The sequence below is a fragment of the Anomaloglossus baeobatrachus genome, chromosome 3 (genome assembly GCF_048569485.1).
Source record: "Anomaloglossus baeobatrachus isolate aAnoBae1 chromosome 3, aAnoBae1.hap1, whole genome shotgun sequence".
Taxonomy (NCBI): Eukaryota; Metazoa; Chordata; class Amphibia; order Anura; family Aromobatidae; genus Anomaloglossus; species Anomaloglossus baeobatrachus.
Window position 1 is genome coordinate 576776814 of NC_134355.1, and position 16380 is coordinate 576793193.

Below are 16380 nucleotides of genomic sequence, written 5' to 3' on the forward strand. Positions count from 1 at the left end.
CGAGATCATCATGTGATGCTGCACATTCATTAGCATGATAGGACACCCACAGGGGCATTCTAATGGAGCCAACTGGCAAGGGGAAGTAACGCCCAGGGGACTAGTCCTCACGCTCATTAGCATACACTAAAAGATGTTTAGAAATACTTTTTCTAAAGATCTCTTTATCTATGCTAGTGTATACAGGGACGGTTAGGGAAGGATGAGCAATATACACCCAGAACTGCTCGTGTTTCTGGGTGCATATTGCACCTGACAGGTTCCCTTTAATGGACGCATACTCTATCAGCACACATTGTTAGTAAACGCTGTCCTAACGCTAGCTTATTAAAATCCTACAGGTTAAGCCTCCCCAACATGTTTCACCTATACAGGCTTCATCAGGGAAACATACGAGGCTTTTTTTTTTTTTGAGCTTTGTGTGGACATAGTTGCATGGAACCCCACCCAAAAAAAAAAGCAGAAAGCAAGATCAGAGGAGAGCAGAAGGCAATCGTCTCTTGTAGGTGCTGTAATGTTGGTACAAATCCACTCCAGACCACAGCCTCACTTTTAAAATCCACTTTATTTTGCTTTTCATACAGGACTTAAGGCATCTGCACAAGACACACAATTCTTGCAGAGGTTATAAAATCTTTCCATTTTTTTTTTCCATTTTTTTTTTGTTTTTATTTGTTTGTACATGTTGGTCAGGTACCATTCACTTATTTGTCATTTTGTTTGTTCCCTAAAACTGTGTAGGCGTTTGAGATATGACCGTTAAACCAGTGTTAACTCAATTAAATATTTACATAGCACAACACATTAAGCTTGTAACACTCACAGAGGGGCTTCGGGGAGGGAATAAAATCACATCAAAAATAGGACGAACACCACCAGTATTATGTTCGGAATCAGCTATTTACAGGTCCCCTAATATGAAATGATAATTTACTTATTCCTTTGTGGTTTGTAAACTGGCCCCTCCGCACTGGGGCAGAGAAATGCGTGCACGGACGAGTTTAACCTCTTCACCGCTGGAAAGGCCTATCGAATTCTAAGTTGCCTCTCTGAGCACAGAAGAGGTTAAAGCATCATGTTGGAAGCACATTGTTATGCTACCCTGAATCATGTGCCATTTACATCACTTCCCAGATGGTTTCAGGTCCTACAAAAGCAGGTATGGCTGATTAAAAAAAATTATAATAATAATATTAAAAACAAAAAAAATAGAAAAAAAAAATAAACTAATGTCTTCAACTGGACACTGTTCAGCTGCCTATTTTAATCTCTAATTTGGACTCTGAAATTCACTCGACCAAGGAACTTGTCTCGATCATCTTCATTCTTCAAGTTGGGGGATCCATGAAGCTTGCACTCGAGCACGATTTCCGATATGCCGGTGGAATTGGAAGGTGTGATTTTCACAGCAACCAGGGGCTGCACATAATTCAACTGTAGAGAGAACAGACAGGATTAGATCCCACAAAATGGATGTACGAAAAACAAGGATATGCCCTAGAAAGGAGCCAGCGTGGCCAGTAAGACCCTAAGATTCACCCCTTAAAGGGAACTAATCACCGGATTTTCGCATATAACCTAAAACCATTGTTATACTGGCGCCATCAGGCTGATTCTATACATACCTGCAGTGGTCAGCTCGGATGTTTAGGTTTTGAAATCCAAGAAAGTAAAGTTTATAAAATCGGCAGCTTCTTGAGTGACAGCAGCTGAGGATCACATAATATCTGGGGGGTATTCATAGTTATCCCCTCCCCCTGTTAGAAGTGAAGTTACATGCTAATTCTAGGACCTGTGGTAAGGTCAATCCCATGTGACCAGAAGGGGCGAGGCTTCATCCAACAGAGCTGATATCAGGAACCAATATTTTCCTATTAGCTAAGGCACCGCCCCTTCTAGTCACATGGGTATGACCTCACAGGTCCTGGAAGAGAAAAGTTACATCAACTGTATAATACTTATGCTAATTCTAACAGGGGAAGTGGATAACTATGAATACCCCCCAGATATTATCTGATCCTCAGCTGCTGTCACTCAAGAAGCTGCCGATTTTATAAACGTCACTTTCTTGGATTTCAAAACCTAAACATCCGAGCTGACCACTACAGGTGTGTATAGACTCAGCCTGATAGTGCCAGTATAGCCCTGGCTTTAGGTTATATACGAAAATCCTGGTGATCGGTTCCCTTTAAGTACAGGGATATTTTTAGCTTTCATTTTTTTCCTCCATTAAACAAGAGACATAACATTTTTATTTTTCCATTGATATAGCTGTGTGAGTTGTACTTTTGAAGGCCATCATTCATTTTATTATGGAATTTTATTCCTGCTTACAAAAAAAAAAGTGTAGCAGAATAAATTAAGAAAAAGTGAAATTCTGCAATTATTTTTTTTAACTTACAGCAATCTTTTTACCATAATATAATTTGTTTTCTTTAAGTGGTGAAAAAAATAAAATAAAATTTGCTTGGGTCACAACATTCCGAGAGCCGGAACGTTTTCAATGAATGTTATCTTGGGCTGTGTGAGGGTTGGGTTTTTTTTTGCGCCTACAGCCGATGTTTTTATTGATATTATTTAGGGGTATATACAAGGTTTTCATCACCGGTTACATTTTTTTTCTTTTATTGCAGCAATAAGCTTTTACTTTTCTTGTTACACAGTTTATAAATCAAATTAGTTTATTTTCTGTCTTGATAGATGGGACATTTCTGAATGTAGCGATACCAAATATGTATGTTTGAACTGGTGTTTATTTTAATTTTTTTTTGTTTTACTACTGTTTTTACTGCCCCCCTTTGGATAATCACAGCTTCAAGTCCCCTATTGCTTGTGCTGTAGAGAATTGCATCAGCACCGCTATGTATAGCACAAATTCACAATCTCCTATGAATGCGGCTCACAGCCGGCATTCATAGGAAGATCGAAATGAAAGAGACAGGGGTCATCAGCTGATGACCCATTGGGACCCTGCAATCATGTCATGGGTGTGCCGCTGGGAGTGGGAAATGACGCACTCCCCGCCGGCAAGCGTTAAATCCAGCTGTCAGAGATTGACAGCGGGATTTAACCGATTAACAGCCGCGGGCAGATTTGCGATCCACCCTAGTCTGTTAAGGCACTTAATGGCCGATTAAATCAGCCGACGTGCAGGGAAAGATGCGGGTTCAGCGTGTGAGCCTGCATCAAAGGCAGGGTGACAACCCATGATTGAGATAGTAAGTCATGGGTCGTTTAGGGGCTAATACAGAGCTGGTATGGAAGTACAAGAGCAGTGGCAGCTGCACAGTGCAGCAACGTCACTGCCAAGGGGAGACTCATTACTTCACAGGGACTGCTAAAACCGCCACAATTATCTCCATGAGCCAGGGAAACTAAGGTCTGTGGAAGATATAAATGAAGGGGGTTTTGTGCAATTTTATACTCAAAATAATACACATGACAAAGGCTTATTGTATTGGTAAAAGATAGATCTCTCATGCACATAGCACCGCTGTCTGCACAGACTCAGAATGGAGGTACGTGATGTGTCTATGGGTCCATACTCCAGAGCTGTAGGCAGTCGCCAATGAGTCATGCTCTATAGGGCACAAGCCAGCAGGCACAGGAAGAGCGAGAATTTACAAAATTATGGAGCTGGGTGTATAGATGGGAAAAGGCTCCCAAAAATAGTTTAGGAGCAACACGAGACTGCACTTCATGTCCCTCCATGTCTTACTCCCCCACCCAGGGTCTAGCTCCGAGTCTCTACTGGTGCCCATTTGCTGATATCCTGTAGAAAGCACTGAGCTCAGCCACTGTAGATGACTTGGTTTGCTCAACATCAGAAGCCGAGGTGGGGACTCCGTACTGGACCAGGGCAGGGCAAGTAAAGCCTGGGGACAGGTTTTCTGAATGGGGAAAATCCCTATAGCATCCAGAGCGGTCCATATATTCTGTTATATAAACAACAGCTGCAAATTCTATGAAGTCTTGCAACTTTTTTTGCCTGACATTAAAATTTAAGAAAGTTACTACTTCTTACTAGGAGTTGCATTCTCGTGCTGCCCCACATATCGTTAATGACAGTCTCAAATGATCTTTGATTATCAAAGTTTCATTGTGTTTCTGCTTCTGTAAACCATCTATGGAGCAGCCGAGTTACTGACAGTCACAGCAATCTGTACACGGCTGCCATCATAGACACATCTTACAGGCTGTGGAAGTGATCATTAAGAAATCCCAAGTCACATCTGGCCCCTGAGGCCACCAATTTAGCAGCCGTGATCTATATCCAAGTACTGAGGTTACACATGGTCTTATCTGTGCGGATATCATCTCCATAAGGAGCTGTCAGATCCCACTGATCATTACGATTGAGGTGAATACAACCAAAGCCGTGGAATCAAAACGCCAAAGCAAATGCTGTCAGAACATTTTGGGTTAATGTAACGGGTCACGAATCAAACAAAACGAGTATTCATACAAAGCTTACGTGAGTTTTCTTGCCGTAGTATGGAAAATACATCAAGTCAATCTTCCCGTACTCCGGGTAATACTGAAGGCTTATGTTCTCTGCCTGCAAAAAAGAAATGCACTATTAGTCCAGGTCCAGTAATGGGTACAAAGGCAGGAGTGGCCAACATTCTTATACATGGGAACTCCCGAAACAAGCTCGGATTAAAGGGAACCTGTCAGGTGCAGTATGCACTCAGAACCATGAGCACTTCTGGATGTATATTGCCAATGTCTGCCCAATTGTCCAGGACTATACTAGAATACATAAAGAGATCTTTAGAAAAAGTATTTCTAAATATCCTTTATGATATGCTAATGAGCACAGGGACTAGTCACAAGGGTGTTAGTTTCTGCACTCATTCCGCCCTCTTAACATGTTAACACGCCCACAGGGGAGTGCGTACATGCTATTCAATGCAGCATCATCAGCAGTGACGCGTGTACCCGTGTCTGTTGTCACCGCTGGTCAGAAGTTCTGGCATTTCCGGTCATGCACACTAGACCTCTCTAAAGCCAGGACACATACACCTGGCTTCATAATGCGCATGACTGGAAGTGCCCGGCATTCTGATCAGCGGTGACAGTAAACACAGGTACGCGCATCACTGCTGATGATGCTGCATTGAATAGCATGTAATCACGCCCTTGTGGGTGTGCTAACGTTACGAGGGTGGATTGAGCGCAGGAACTAACACCCTTCTGACTAGCTGCTGGCCTCATTAGCATATCATAAAGGATCTTTAGAAATACTTTTTCTAAAAATGTATGTATGCTACTACATGCAGGGATTGGATATATGTACCCAGAACTGCTCATGGTTCTGAGTGCATATTGCACCTGACAGGTTCCCTTTAAAGATGCTGATATATAAAAGGGACACTGTCAACACAAATTGACTGTACAAATAAAGCACGTGAACCCTGCATTGCCTTGTTGTGGCCACAGCTTACTGCACCTTCCACCTACTTGTTTTCCATCCATCTTTGGTCACCTCTGGTTCCTGTAAAGCCGAAGCGGTCAATTGAGGAAGAGATGGGAGGAGATCGTTGGAAAGTAAGCAGCTAGGAAGTGGAACTTAACTGAATGACCATGCCAAGGGTGCAGAGAGCGCCTTGGCTCTTTAAATGGCCCAAACAATTGAGTGGCTTATCCTCCTCTCCCCACTAAAATAAAGTTACACGTAAGGAATCAGACGGCTATCTATATAAATTGGTCAGAGATTGGACTGCAATGCATGGACTGGCCGAGGGTCTCCCAATCTGAGCGTAACAGCTTTATGGAAATACACAGAGCTGTCCACATTCAGGTTGGGAGACCCCCGGACAGTCTTGGACCAGTTTATATGGCCGTCTGAATGCACCCTTAGTGTGCTGTGGGGGGTGGCAATGAAGGGAATTTTGTTTACTTACCGTAAATTCCTTTTCTTCTAGCTCCAATTGGGAGACCCAGACAGTGGTGTATAGCTACTGCCTCTGGAGGCCGCACAAAGAACTACACTTAAAAGTGTAAGGCCCCTCCCCTTCTGGCTATACACCCTCCCGTAGGAGTACGGATTCCTCAGTTTTAGTACCAAAGCAAGAAGGAGGAAAGCCAATAACAGTTTCAAAAACAAATTCAATCCGATAACAAGATCGGAGAACTTAAGAAACAACATGAACAACATGTGCACCCGAAAAACGAAACCCTAAGAACAAATAGGGCGGGTGCTGGGTCTCCCAATTGGAGCTAGAAGAAAAGGAATTTACGGTAAGTAAACAAAATTCCCTTCTTCTTTTTCGCTCCTAATTGGGAGACCCAGACAGTGGGACGTCCAAAAGCAGTCCCTGGGTGGGTAAAAAGATACCACATGAACGGGCTGTCAGACAGCCTCTTCCTACAGGTGGGCCACCGCCGCCTGAAGGACCTGTCTACCTAGGCTGGCATCTGCCGAAGCGTAGGTATGCACTTGATAGTGTTTGGTAAACGTGTGCAGACTCGACCAGGTAGCCGCCTGGCACACTTGCTGAGCCGTAGCCTGATGCCGCAATGCCCAGGACGCACCCACGGCTCTGGTAGAATGGGCCTTCAGTCCAGATGGAATCGGAAGCCCAGCAGAACGGTATGTGTGAAGAATTGGTTCCTTGATCCACCGCGCCAGGGTGGATTTGGAAGCTTGCGATCCCTTATGCTGACCAGCGACTAGGACAAAGAGCGCATCAGAACGGCGTAGAGACGCCGTGCGAGAAATGTAAATCCTGAGTGCTCTCACCAGGTCCAACAGATGTAAACCCTTTTCAAATTGGTGAACTGGATGCGGACACAAAGATGGCAAAGTGATATCCTGATTGAGATGAAAGGAAGAAACCACCTTGGGAGAAAACTCTGGAATTGGACGCAGTACTACCTTGTCTTGGTGAAACACCAGGAAGGGAGATTTGCAAGATAACGCCGCTAGCTCGGACACTCTTCGAAGAGACGTGACCGCCACAAGAAAAACTACCTTTTGTGAAAGCCGAGAAAGGGAAACCTCTTTCAAAGGCTCGAAAGGCGGCTTCTGGAGAGCAATGAGAACCTTGTTCAGATCCCAGGGTTCCAATGGCCGTCTGTAAGGAGGAACGATATGAGAAACTCCTTGGAGAAACGTGCGTACTTTAGAAAGCCGTGCCAAGCGCTTCTGAAAGAATACGGATAGCGCGGAGACTTGACCCTTAAGAGAGCTAAGCGACAAACCTTTTTCCAACCCAGACTGCAGGAAGGAAAGAAAAATTGGCAATGCAAATGGCCAGGGAGAAAACCCTTGAGCCAAGCACCACGCTAAGAATATCTTCCACGTCCTGTGATAGATCTTAGCTGAGGATGGTTTTCTAGCCTGTCTCATTGTGGCAACAACTTCATGAGATAAACCTGAGGCCGCTAGGATCCAGGACTCAATGGCCACACAGTCAGGTTCAGGGCCGCAGAATTCAGATGGAAAAACGGCCCTTGAGACAGCAAATCTGGACGGTCTGGTAGTGTCCACGGTTGGCCTACCGTGAGATGCCACAGATCCGGGTACCACGACCTTCTTGGCCAATCTGGAGCGACGAGTATGGCTCGATGGCAGTCGGACCTGATTTTCCGGAGAACTCTGGGTAACAATGCTAGAGGTGGGAACACATAGGGGAGTCGGAATTGCGACCAATCCTGAACCAAGGCGTCTGCCGCCAGTGCTCGGTGATCGTGAGACCGTGCCATGAAAACTGGGACCTTGTTGTTGTGCCGTGACGCCATCAGATCGACGTCCGGCGTCCCCCAGCGGCAACAGATCTGCTGAAACACGTCCGGGTGAAGGGACCATTCTCCTGCGTCCATGCCCTGGCGACTGAGAAAGTCTGCTTCCCAGTTTTCCACGCCTGGGATGTGAACTGCGGATATGGTGGACGCTCTGCTTTCCACCCACGTCAAAATCCGCTGGACTTCTTGAAAAGCTTGGTGACTGCGTGTTCCCCCTTGGTGGTTGATGTACGCCACCGCCGTGGAATTGTCCGACTGAATCCGAATCTGCTTGCCTTCCAGCCATTGTTGGAAGGCTCGCAGGGCAAGATAGATTGCTCTGATTTCCAGAACATTGATCTGCAGGGTGGACTCTTCCTGAGTCCACGTCCCCTGAGCCCTGTGGTGGAGAAACACCGCTCCCCACCCTGATAGGCTCGCATCCGTCGTGACCACTGCCCAGGACGGGGGAAGGAACGACTTTCCCTGTGACAATGAGGTGGGGAGAAGCCACCAACGCAGAGAGTCCTTGGCAGTCTGAGAGAGGGAGACAGTCCTGTCGAGGGACGTCGATTTCCCATCCCATTGGCGTAGAATGTCCCATTGTAGAGGGCGCAGATGAAACTGCGCGAACGGGACTGCCTCCATTGCTGCTACCATCTTTCCTAGGAAATGCATGAGGCGCCTCAGTGAGTGCGACTGGCTCTGAAGGAGAGATTGCACTCCAGTCCGTAGCGAGCACTGCTTGTCCAGTGGAAGCTTCACTATCGCTGAGAGAGTATGAAACTCCATGCCAAGATAAGTCAGAGATTGGGTCGGGGTTAGATGAGACTTTGGAAAATTGATAATCCACCCGAAACTCTGGAGAGTGTCTAGTGCCACCTTCAGACTGTGCTGGCATGCCTCTTGAGAGGGTGCCTTTATAAGCAGGTCGTCTAGATACGGGATGACCGAGTGACCCTGCGAGTGCAGAACAGCTACTACTGCTGCCATGACTTTGGTGAAGACCCGGGGGGCTGTTGCCAGACCGAAAGGTAACGCTACGAACTGCAGGTGTTCGTCGTGTATGACGAAGCGTAGGAAACGCTGATGCTCTGGTGCAATCGGCACGTGGAGATACGCATCTTTGATATCTATTGATGCTAGAAAATCTCCTTGAGACATTGAGGCTATGACGGAGCGTAGGGATTCCATCCGGAACCTCCTGACTTTTACGTGTCTGTTGAGCAACTTTAGATCCAGGACGGGTCGATACGATCCGTCCTTTTTTGGGACCACAAACAGATTGGAGTAAAAACCGTGACCTTGTTCATGAAGAGGGACGGAGGTCACCACTCCTTCCGCCTTTAGAGCGGCCACCGCCTGCAACAGAGCATCGGCTCGGTCTGGTGGTGGAGAAGTTCTGAAGAAACGAGTTGGCGGACGAGAACTGAACTCTATCCTGTACCCGTGAGACAGAATATCCCTCACCCAACGGTCTTTGACGCGTGACAGCCAAATGTCGCCAAAGTGGGAAAGCCTCCCACCGACCGCGGGTGTGGGAATCGGAGACTGCAAGTCAGGAGGACGCCGTCTTGGCAACGGTTCCTCCGGCTGTCCTTTTTGGGCGTGACTGAGACCTCCAAGAATCTGAGCGTCTCTGGTCTTTTTGAGTCTTTTTTGACGAGGCGAATTGGGACCTGCCCGGTCCTCGAAAGGACCGATAACCAGACTGACCCTTCCTCTGCTGGGGTTTGTTTTGTCTGTGTTGCGGTAAGGATGAGTCCTTACCCTTGGAGTGTTTGATGATTTCATCCAAACGCTCTCCAAACAATCGGTCACGAGAAAAAGGCAAATTGGTTAAGCACTTCTTGGAATGAGAATCTGCTTTCCAATGTCTCAACCACAGGGCCCTACGCAAAACAACGGAGTTGGCTGACGCCACTGCCGTGCGGCTTGTAGCGTCAAGAACAGCATTAATCGCGTACGACGCGAATGCCGCCATTTGCGAGGTCAATGGTGCTACCTGCGGGGCAAATGCACGTGTGACTGAGTCGACTTGCGCAAGCCCGGCTGAGATAGCTTGGAGTGCCCATACGGCCGCAAAAGATGGCGCTAACGACGCTCCAATCGCTTCATAGATGGATTTCAGCCAGAGCTCCATCTGCCTGTCAGTGGCATCTTTAAGTGCCGCTCCATCTTCAACTGCAACCAAGGATCTAGCTGCAAGCCTGGAAATTGGAGGATCCACTTTTGGACACTGGGTCCAACCCTTGACCACCTCAGGGGGAAAAGGATAGCGTGTATCTTTAAGCCGTTTAGAAAAACGCCTTTCAGGATAAGCGTGGGGTTTCTGGATTGCGTCTCTAAAGTCAGCGTGGTCCAGAAAAGTGCTTAATGTACGCTTAGGGTATCTGAAATGGATTCTCTCGTGCTGCGAAGCTGACTCCTCTACAAGAGGAGCTGGTGGGGAAATATTTAACATCTTATTGATGTTAAATATAAGATCATTAACTATGGCGTCACCATCTGGTGTATCTAGATTGAGAGCGGTCCCAGGATCAGAATCCTGATCAGTTACGTCCGCCTCATCACCCATAGATTCATCTCGCTGGGATCCTGACCATTGAGATGAATGTGAAGGCCCGTCATAGCGAGCCCGCTTAGGCTGCCCGGGGCCATCGTCAGAGTCTTCACCCTGAGGTGTATGTGCCCGTCCCGGAGCTTGGAGGTAATTCAGCTGAGGGGGACCAGGGGGCAATGATTGCACAGTGTCCGTGGCCTGAAGTACAGGCCTAGCTCGCAATGTGTCAAGAATTTGTGACATAGTGAGAGACATTCTGTCAGCAAAAGCTGCAAACTCAGTTCCTGTCACCTGGACAGCATTCACAGGTGGTACACCCTGGGTCACGTCCAGCAGAGGTCCCGACTGTGCAAGCGCCGCAGGGGCCGAGCACTGCACACAATGGGGGTCCGTGGAGCCTGCCGGTAGAAAAGTCCCACATGCGGTGCAGGAAGCATATAATGTCTGTGCCTTGGCACCCTTGCGTTTTACGGACGACATGCTGCTGGCTCTCTGCAATGTGAGAGAGTCTATAGCCAAAGGGCGACCAGCGCTATGCAATACAAAGTATTTGTAGAAACAAAATACTAAGAATACTACTGGCACAAGAGGGGGTGAGCCCTGAGGGCTGCTTACCGCCCGCTTAATAGCGGGTAAGAGGCGCAGAATTCCTTGTCTGGGTCTCCCCGGCTCCCCTCTGCAGCTCAGCGTGTCAGCAGGAATGGCTGCCGGCGTCTGTGGAGAGGGGCGGTCCGTGGGAGTTCCTAAACAAAAGTGCGGGAAACAGTGTCCCCTCTGTGCCGATTGTGAGGGCTGGAGTATGTAAAAACGACTCCAGCCCTCGGCGCTGATGCACTGACCAGCGTCCCGCCCCTCTCCTGACTGGCAGGTCTGGGGGCGGGAACGAACGGAAGCAGGCCGCAAAAGCCGGGGACTCGAGTTATCAGCGCGGCCGCCGTAAAAGCGCGGCCCGCGCTGAAGTCCCCGGCGCACCACAAGTGCCAGCCGCGCCGCAGTCCCAGCGGCCGGCGCGACCGATTCCCAGAAGTGTGCCTGCTTCAGCGAAGCTGAATGAGGCCATGGCACAAGCGCCGCAGCGCTGATGTCCCCGGCGCACTACAACACCCAGCATGCTGCGGTGTGAGCGCCAAATGCACGGGGACACAGAGTACCTTGAGGAAGCAGGGCCATGTCCCTGATGTACTCCGCTCCATCCAGCATCTTCTCCAGGGGCTGTAGATGGAGCACGGTCTCAGTGCCTGGAGACCAGTAAATCCCACTTCACCCAGAGCCCTGTAAAAAGGGATGGGGAAGGAATCAGCATGTGGGCTCCTGCCGCCGTACCCGCAATGGGTACCTCAACCTTACAAACACCTCCGACATACAGTGGGGTGAGAAGGGAGCATGCTGGGAGCCCTGTATGGGCCCTCTTTTCTTCCATCCGACATAGTCAGCAGCTGCTGCTGACTAAAAACAATGGAGCTATGCGTGCGTGTCTGACCTCCTGCGCACAAAGCTAAAACTGAGGAATCCGTACTCCTACGGGAGGGTGTATAGCCAGAAGGGGAGGGGCCTTACACTTTTAAGTGTAGTTCTTTGTGCGGCCTCCAGAGGCAGTAGCTATACACCACTGTCTGGGTCTCCCAATTAGGAGCGAAAAAGAAATCCTTAATAGAAAAGTTTGTATTTGCATTTTTTATATTTGCATCCTGGTATCATACGAGCATTTGCAGTCTTACCATCCATGCTGTCGAACTATACAAACAGGGGTGCACTGTATAGACAGACCTTCACCATTATACATCTCATGGCCCAGAGCAGCTCTTCTACTGGGCACACGGTATCCCTGGAGCATCTACCTATGGCTGCCGTCTACTCCGTGGTCCTTGGTAATATATAGAACCGCCTGGTAAGGCGAGGGAATTGCCATGTCAGGACTTTTACCACATCCTTGCTTTCATTGTGTGCAGCCTTATAATATGACTGGTGTCCAAACCCTGTTCCTCACCTTTGTACATTTCCACTTGTGGAATCTACTACGCGAGGAACAGACTCCCTTGGATTTTAGGAGTCACTTGTCAGTATGTAGCGTTCTTAGGCGATGGACTCCTTAAAGCATTGAAACAAATGCTAATCCCCTGAAAACAGTGACTATCCATCCATCCATCTCTCTGTACTGTATATGTGATCACTTCCCCTGAAGTGCCCTGTACCTGGGGCCAACATTTAGGTCTTTATGACATAAATTCCCCATACAGAGCACCCGAGGCAGCAGGAACTCAGTTTGTGTCAGGAGCGGATGACCAAAGCACAGATACTACAAGGATTTATGAACATTTGTTCCCCGGCTTTTGATGACCACGGTGACTTTGTGTATTCAGCTGCTCTCACAAACTGAGTGGACGGAGCAGAGTTACAGCTGCCTGAAGAAAAACAAAACCCGTGAGGGAATGAGTATGGGTGTGACTGTATGACAGGGGGTAAAGGGTGCTGGCGTACAGCCGCTTACACAGGAACAGGCCCCGCTGTGTCCTGCATACCCCAGCAGTGCCCCATGGAATTGTGGGAAATGTCCCACATACTCCAGTAAGCAGAAGAAAGGAAAATGGTGCCACAATCCCATGTGATCACAATAAAAGCACGGCAGGGTGGTCTCTCACAAGTCCTTATTATAGGAAACATTCCTTTCCCCTGAATTATTGGCTGTTTATGCAACACTTACCTTAGAAGTACAGTTTATTTTCGGATTTCCAAGGGGTTTCAATCCGATAATCTAAAATAGTCAAAGATGAATTAGTTTAGATCTGTGCTACTATAAAATGTGGAAAGCACAGACGGGCTGCCATATTTGCAATCAAAATAACACCTACAGTAAGTCTACTGCCCCCAAGCTAAACCACTAGTGGAGATGCAGGCGGCACGGTGACATTGGCCTCCCAGTGCTAGACAGGCGGAGCGGTGACAATGCCCTCCCAGTGCTGGACAGGCGGAGCGGTGACATTGCCCTCCCAGTGCTAGACAGGCGGAGCGGTGACATTGCCCTCCCAGTGCTAGACAGGCGGAGCGGTGACATTGCCCTCCCAGTGCTAGACAGGCGGAGCGGTGACATTGCCCTCCCAGTGCTAGACAGGCGGAGCGGTGACAATGCCCTCCCAGTGCTGGACAGGCGGAGCGGTGACAATGCCCTCCCAGTGCTGGACAGGCGGAGTGGTGACATTGCCCTCCCAGTGCTGGACAAGCAGCACGGTGACATTGCCCTCCCAGTGCTGGACAGGCGGAGCGGTGACATTGCCCTCCCAGTGCTAGACAGGCGGAGTGGTGACATTGCCCTCCCAGTGCTAGACAGGCGGAGCGGTGACATTGCCCTCCCAGTGCTGGACAGGCGGAGCGGTGACATTGCCCTCCCAGTGCTGGACAGGCGGGCGGTGACATTGGCCTCCTAGTGCTAGACAGGCGGCGCGGTGACATTGCCTGTCTAGCACTGGGAGGGCAATGTCACCGCTCCGCCTGTCTAGCACTGGGAGGGCAGAGCGGTGACATTGCCCTCCCAGTGCTGAACAGGTGGTGCGGTGACATTGCCCTCCTAGTGCTGGACAGGCGGCACGGTGACATTGCCCTCCCAGTGCTCCACAGGCAGCGTGGTGGCATGCCCTCCCAATGCTGGACAGGCAGCGTGGTGGCATGCCTTAGTGCGGTACAAAAAATGGTTCAATGCCCTCTTCATTATAGTTCCACAGGTCCTGGTCTGGCATAAACTATTAGCATGCACTGACAGATTATGGTAGTTTCACTTGTGTGCTAATAGTGCTAACAGATAAAAGGGCCTGATCAGGAGACTTCCTAAGTAGTCAATATTAGCGCTCAAAATTTCACAATTATGAAATTGATCCCTTTGACCAAATGAAGCTGGTGCATTTACTTTGAATATTCATTTCAGTGTGGTTATATACTCCAGTTAGAGTGAGAGCTCATGAGTACCAGTGTATTCAATGTCCGTCCACCGATCCCGACAGCTACAGCTTGCACTGAGCAGTGTGAGATCTCAGCAGGGATCAGGAACACTGAGGAGCTGTCAGACGGGGGGTGGGGGGGGGGGGGGGGGTTGTGGGGTGGAGACTGTTGAATCCTTTTAAGAAAAATGTTCAGCCATTCCAACATGGATTTTCATAGTAAGTACACTAGCTTCATTGGGTGTAGGAGAGCTACGTAAGCGGATCTTTCACCAGATGCACACATTATTCACATTATTAAGGTTACTGAGAAGATTTTCAGATCAGCAGGTTTTTAAAATTGGGATACATTTTTCCAAGATAAGAAAACTACCATCTACATAGTATATAGTTGTACACCAGCTACAGGGGACGTTGTTACATAATGGTCATTAAATCTGCAGTCTCTCCATCCTTAAACTTCACAGCCTGTAATAGCTTTCAGCATATAGTTAAGTTATGCACAGCCAAATTCTCTGTACCCTCCCCCCCCCCATGCCATACAGAATTATACAGTGGAAACTCTGTTTACGAGTATCCCGGTGTGCGAGCATTTCGCTTTACGAGCAAAGCTTGCTGCAAATTTGTAACTCCGTTTACAAGCAAGCTTCGCTGTACGAGCAAATATTCACTGCACACACTTCCGGTTCCGTACATCCACCTCGCTCTGACCTGCTCTTGCAGTACACACACACACACACACACACACACACACACACACACCTTACCTTCCGTTCCATCTCCGGCCTCCTGGTTCTTGTAGTCCGCAGGTATAGGATGTGTATCGGGTAACCATCGCGACGATGGAGTAACTTCCGCTGTCAGACGCTACTCAAAGGCAGCGCGCTTCCAATCAGAGGCAAGTGGCTCCTGCCTTTGACGTCAGCGCTCTGGCAGCAGAAGCTCTGGCATCAGTCACAATGGTTACCCGATACACATTCTGTACCAGCGAACTACAAGAACCATGAGGCTGGCGATGGAACAGAAGGTAAGGTGAACAAAATCTGCCTGTGTGCGTGTGCGTGTGTAATGGCACAATAGGGGACCAGGATGGGACATTGAACAAGTTGTGGAACGAATTGTCTGAGCTTCTATTACTTCCTATGGGAAATTTTGCTTTGCTAGACGAGTAACTTGGTTTACACACTCCCAGAATGGATTGTTCTCGTAAACCAAGGCTCCACTGTATACCACTTTCTATTCTCTCTTAACAGCTCACAGAATACCTACCCTGTTCATTTTCACTATTACACATGGACTCCCTTCATTGTACCCAAAGTACTCATTCCCCTCAAGTCCGGCACAGGGTCCCAGCGAGGACCTGTTGAATTGGCAAGACTTCCTTTCCTCGAATCCATCCTGGTCATAGTAGTGGCCTTGTGCACACGCCATATTTGACGCTTGTATGGAGTCGTTGTATGCTGGAAGACACAAAGTACAACATCGTCACAAATAACTGCGCCGGGTCACACTAGTACAATTAACATGGAACATGCTTCCTAAATCCATCACATGTGTAAACACCAGAGAGCGGAGCTTTAATCTGACCCCGGCCAACAATGAAGAAATATCTTGTTACGCGTCCGAGAGTTGAAATGTTGGAAATCGCAGTCTTTGCAGATATTTTTCTGCCTCACTTCTAGCGGGACAGAAGGTCACTATGGCCCTGCTGAGAGCTGAACAACTGACCTCCTCATCACAGCAGGTCCAAAAAAGTCACATGTAACCATTTCACTGCTGAATGGCCGAGCACAGAAACTGCTCTAACCTCAAGGGACTAGGACGAACCGGCTTTCTGGCAAAATAAAGCGGAATCTTGGATAAATATCCAGAATTCCTTTCTTATAGGTCCCAATTGTCATTCATACGACCGACCAGCAGGAGCTATGGATTAATCAGTGCTAAGCATTAAGGTGTTTTGTATTAAAAGACATCTTAAAAGGGGTATTGTGGTAAGAAATGATCACCCATCACATTCTTCTAGATCAGTCAGGGGGAGCTGATCTTACGGTTCTGTCCCCAGATTGGCGGCAGTGGTCGATCATGCAATTCTTAATACACTGATTCTCTATAGGACAGAGAGCAGCTACACCAGTGCAAAAAGGACGAGCACTGGGATAA

General features: G+C 48.2%; 1 protein-coding gene across 1 annotated transcript in view; it reads right to left on the minus strand.

Annotated features, from left to right (window-relative positions):
- Positions 1 to 546: 546 nt before the first annotated feature.
- The window catches only part of ATP1B3 (ATPase Na+/K+ transporting subunit beta 3), a 70115-nt gene continuing 54281 nt past the window's right edge, over positions 547 to 16380 (minus strand). The window contains exons 4-7 of the mRNA XM_075340968.1: positions 15490 to 15680; positions 12993 to 13043; positions 4475 to 4558; positions 547 to 1434 (exon numbers count right to left, since the gene is read on the minus strand). Of these exons, the coding sequence (XP_075197083.1) occupies positions 1264 to 1434; positions 4475 to 4558; positions 12993 to 13043; positions 15490 to 15680 (497 nt within the window). The 3' untranslated portion in view covers positions 547 to 1263. The remainder of the gene's footprint in view (positions 1435 to 4474; positions 4559 to 12992; positions 13044 to 15489; positions 15681 to 16380) is intronic.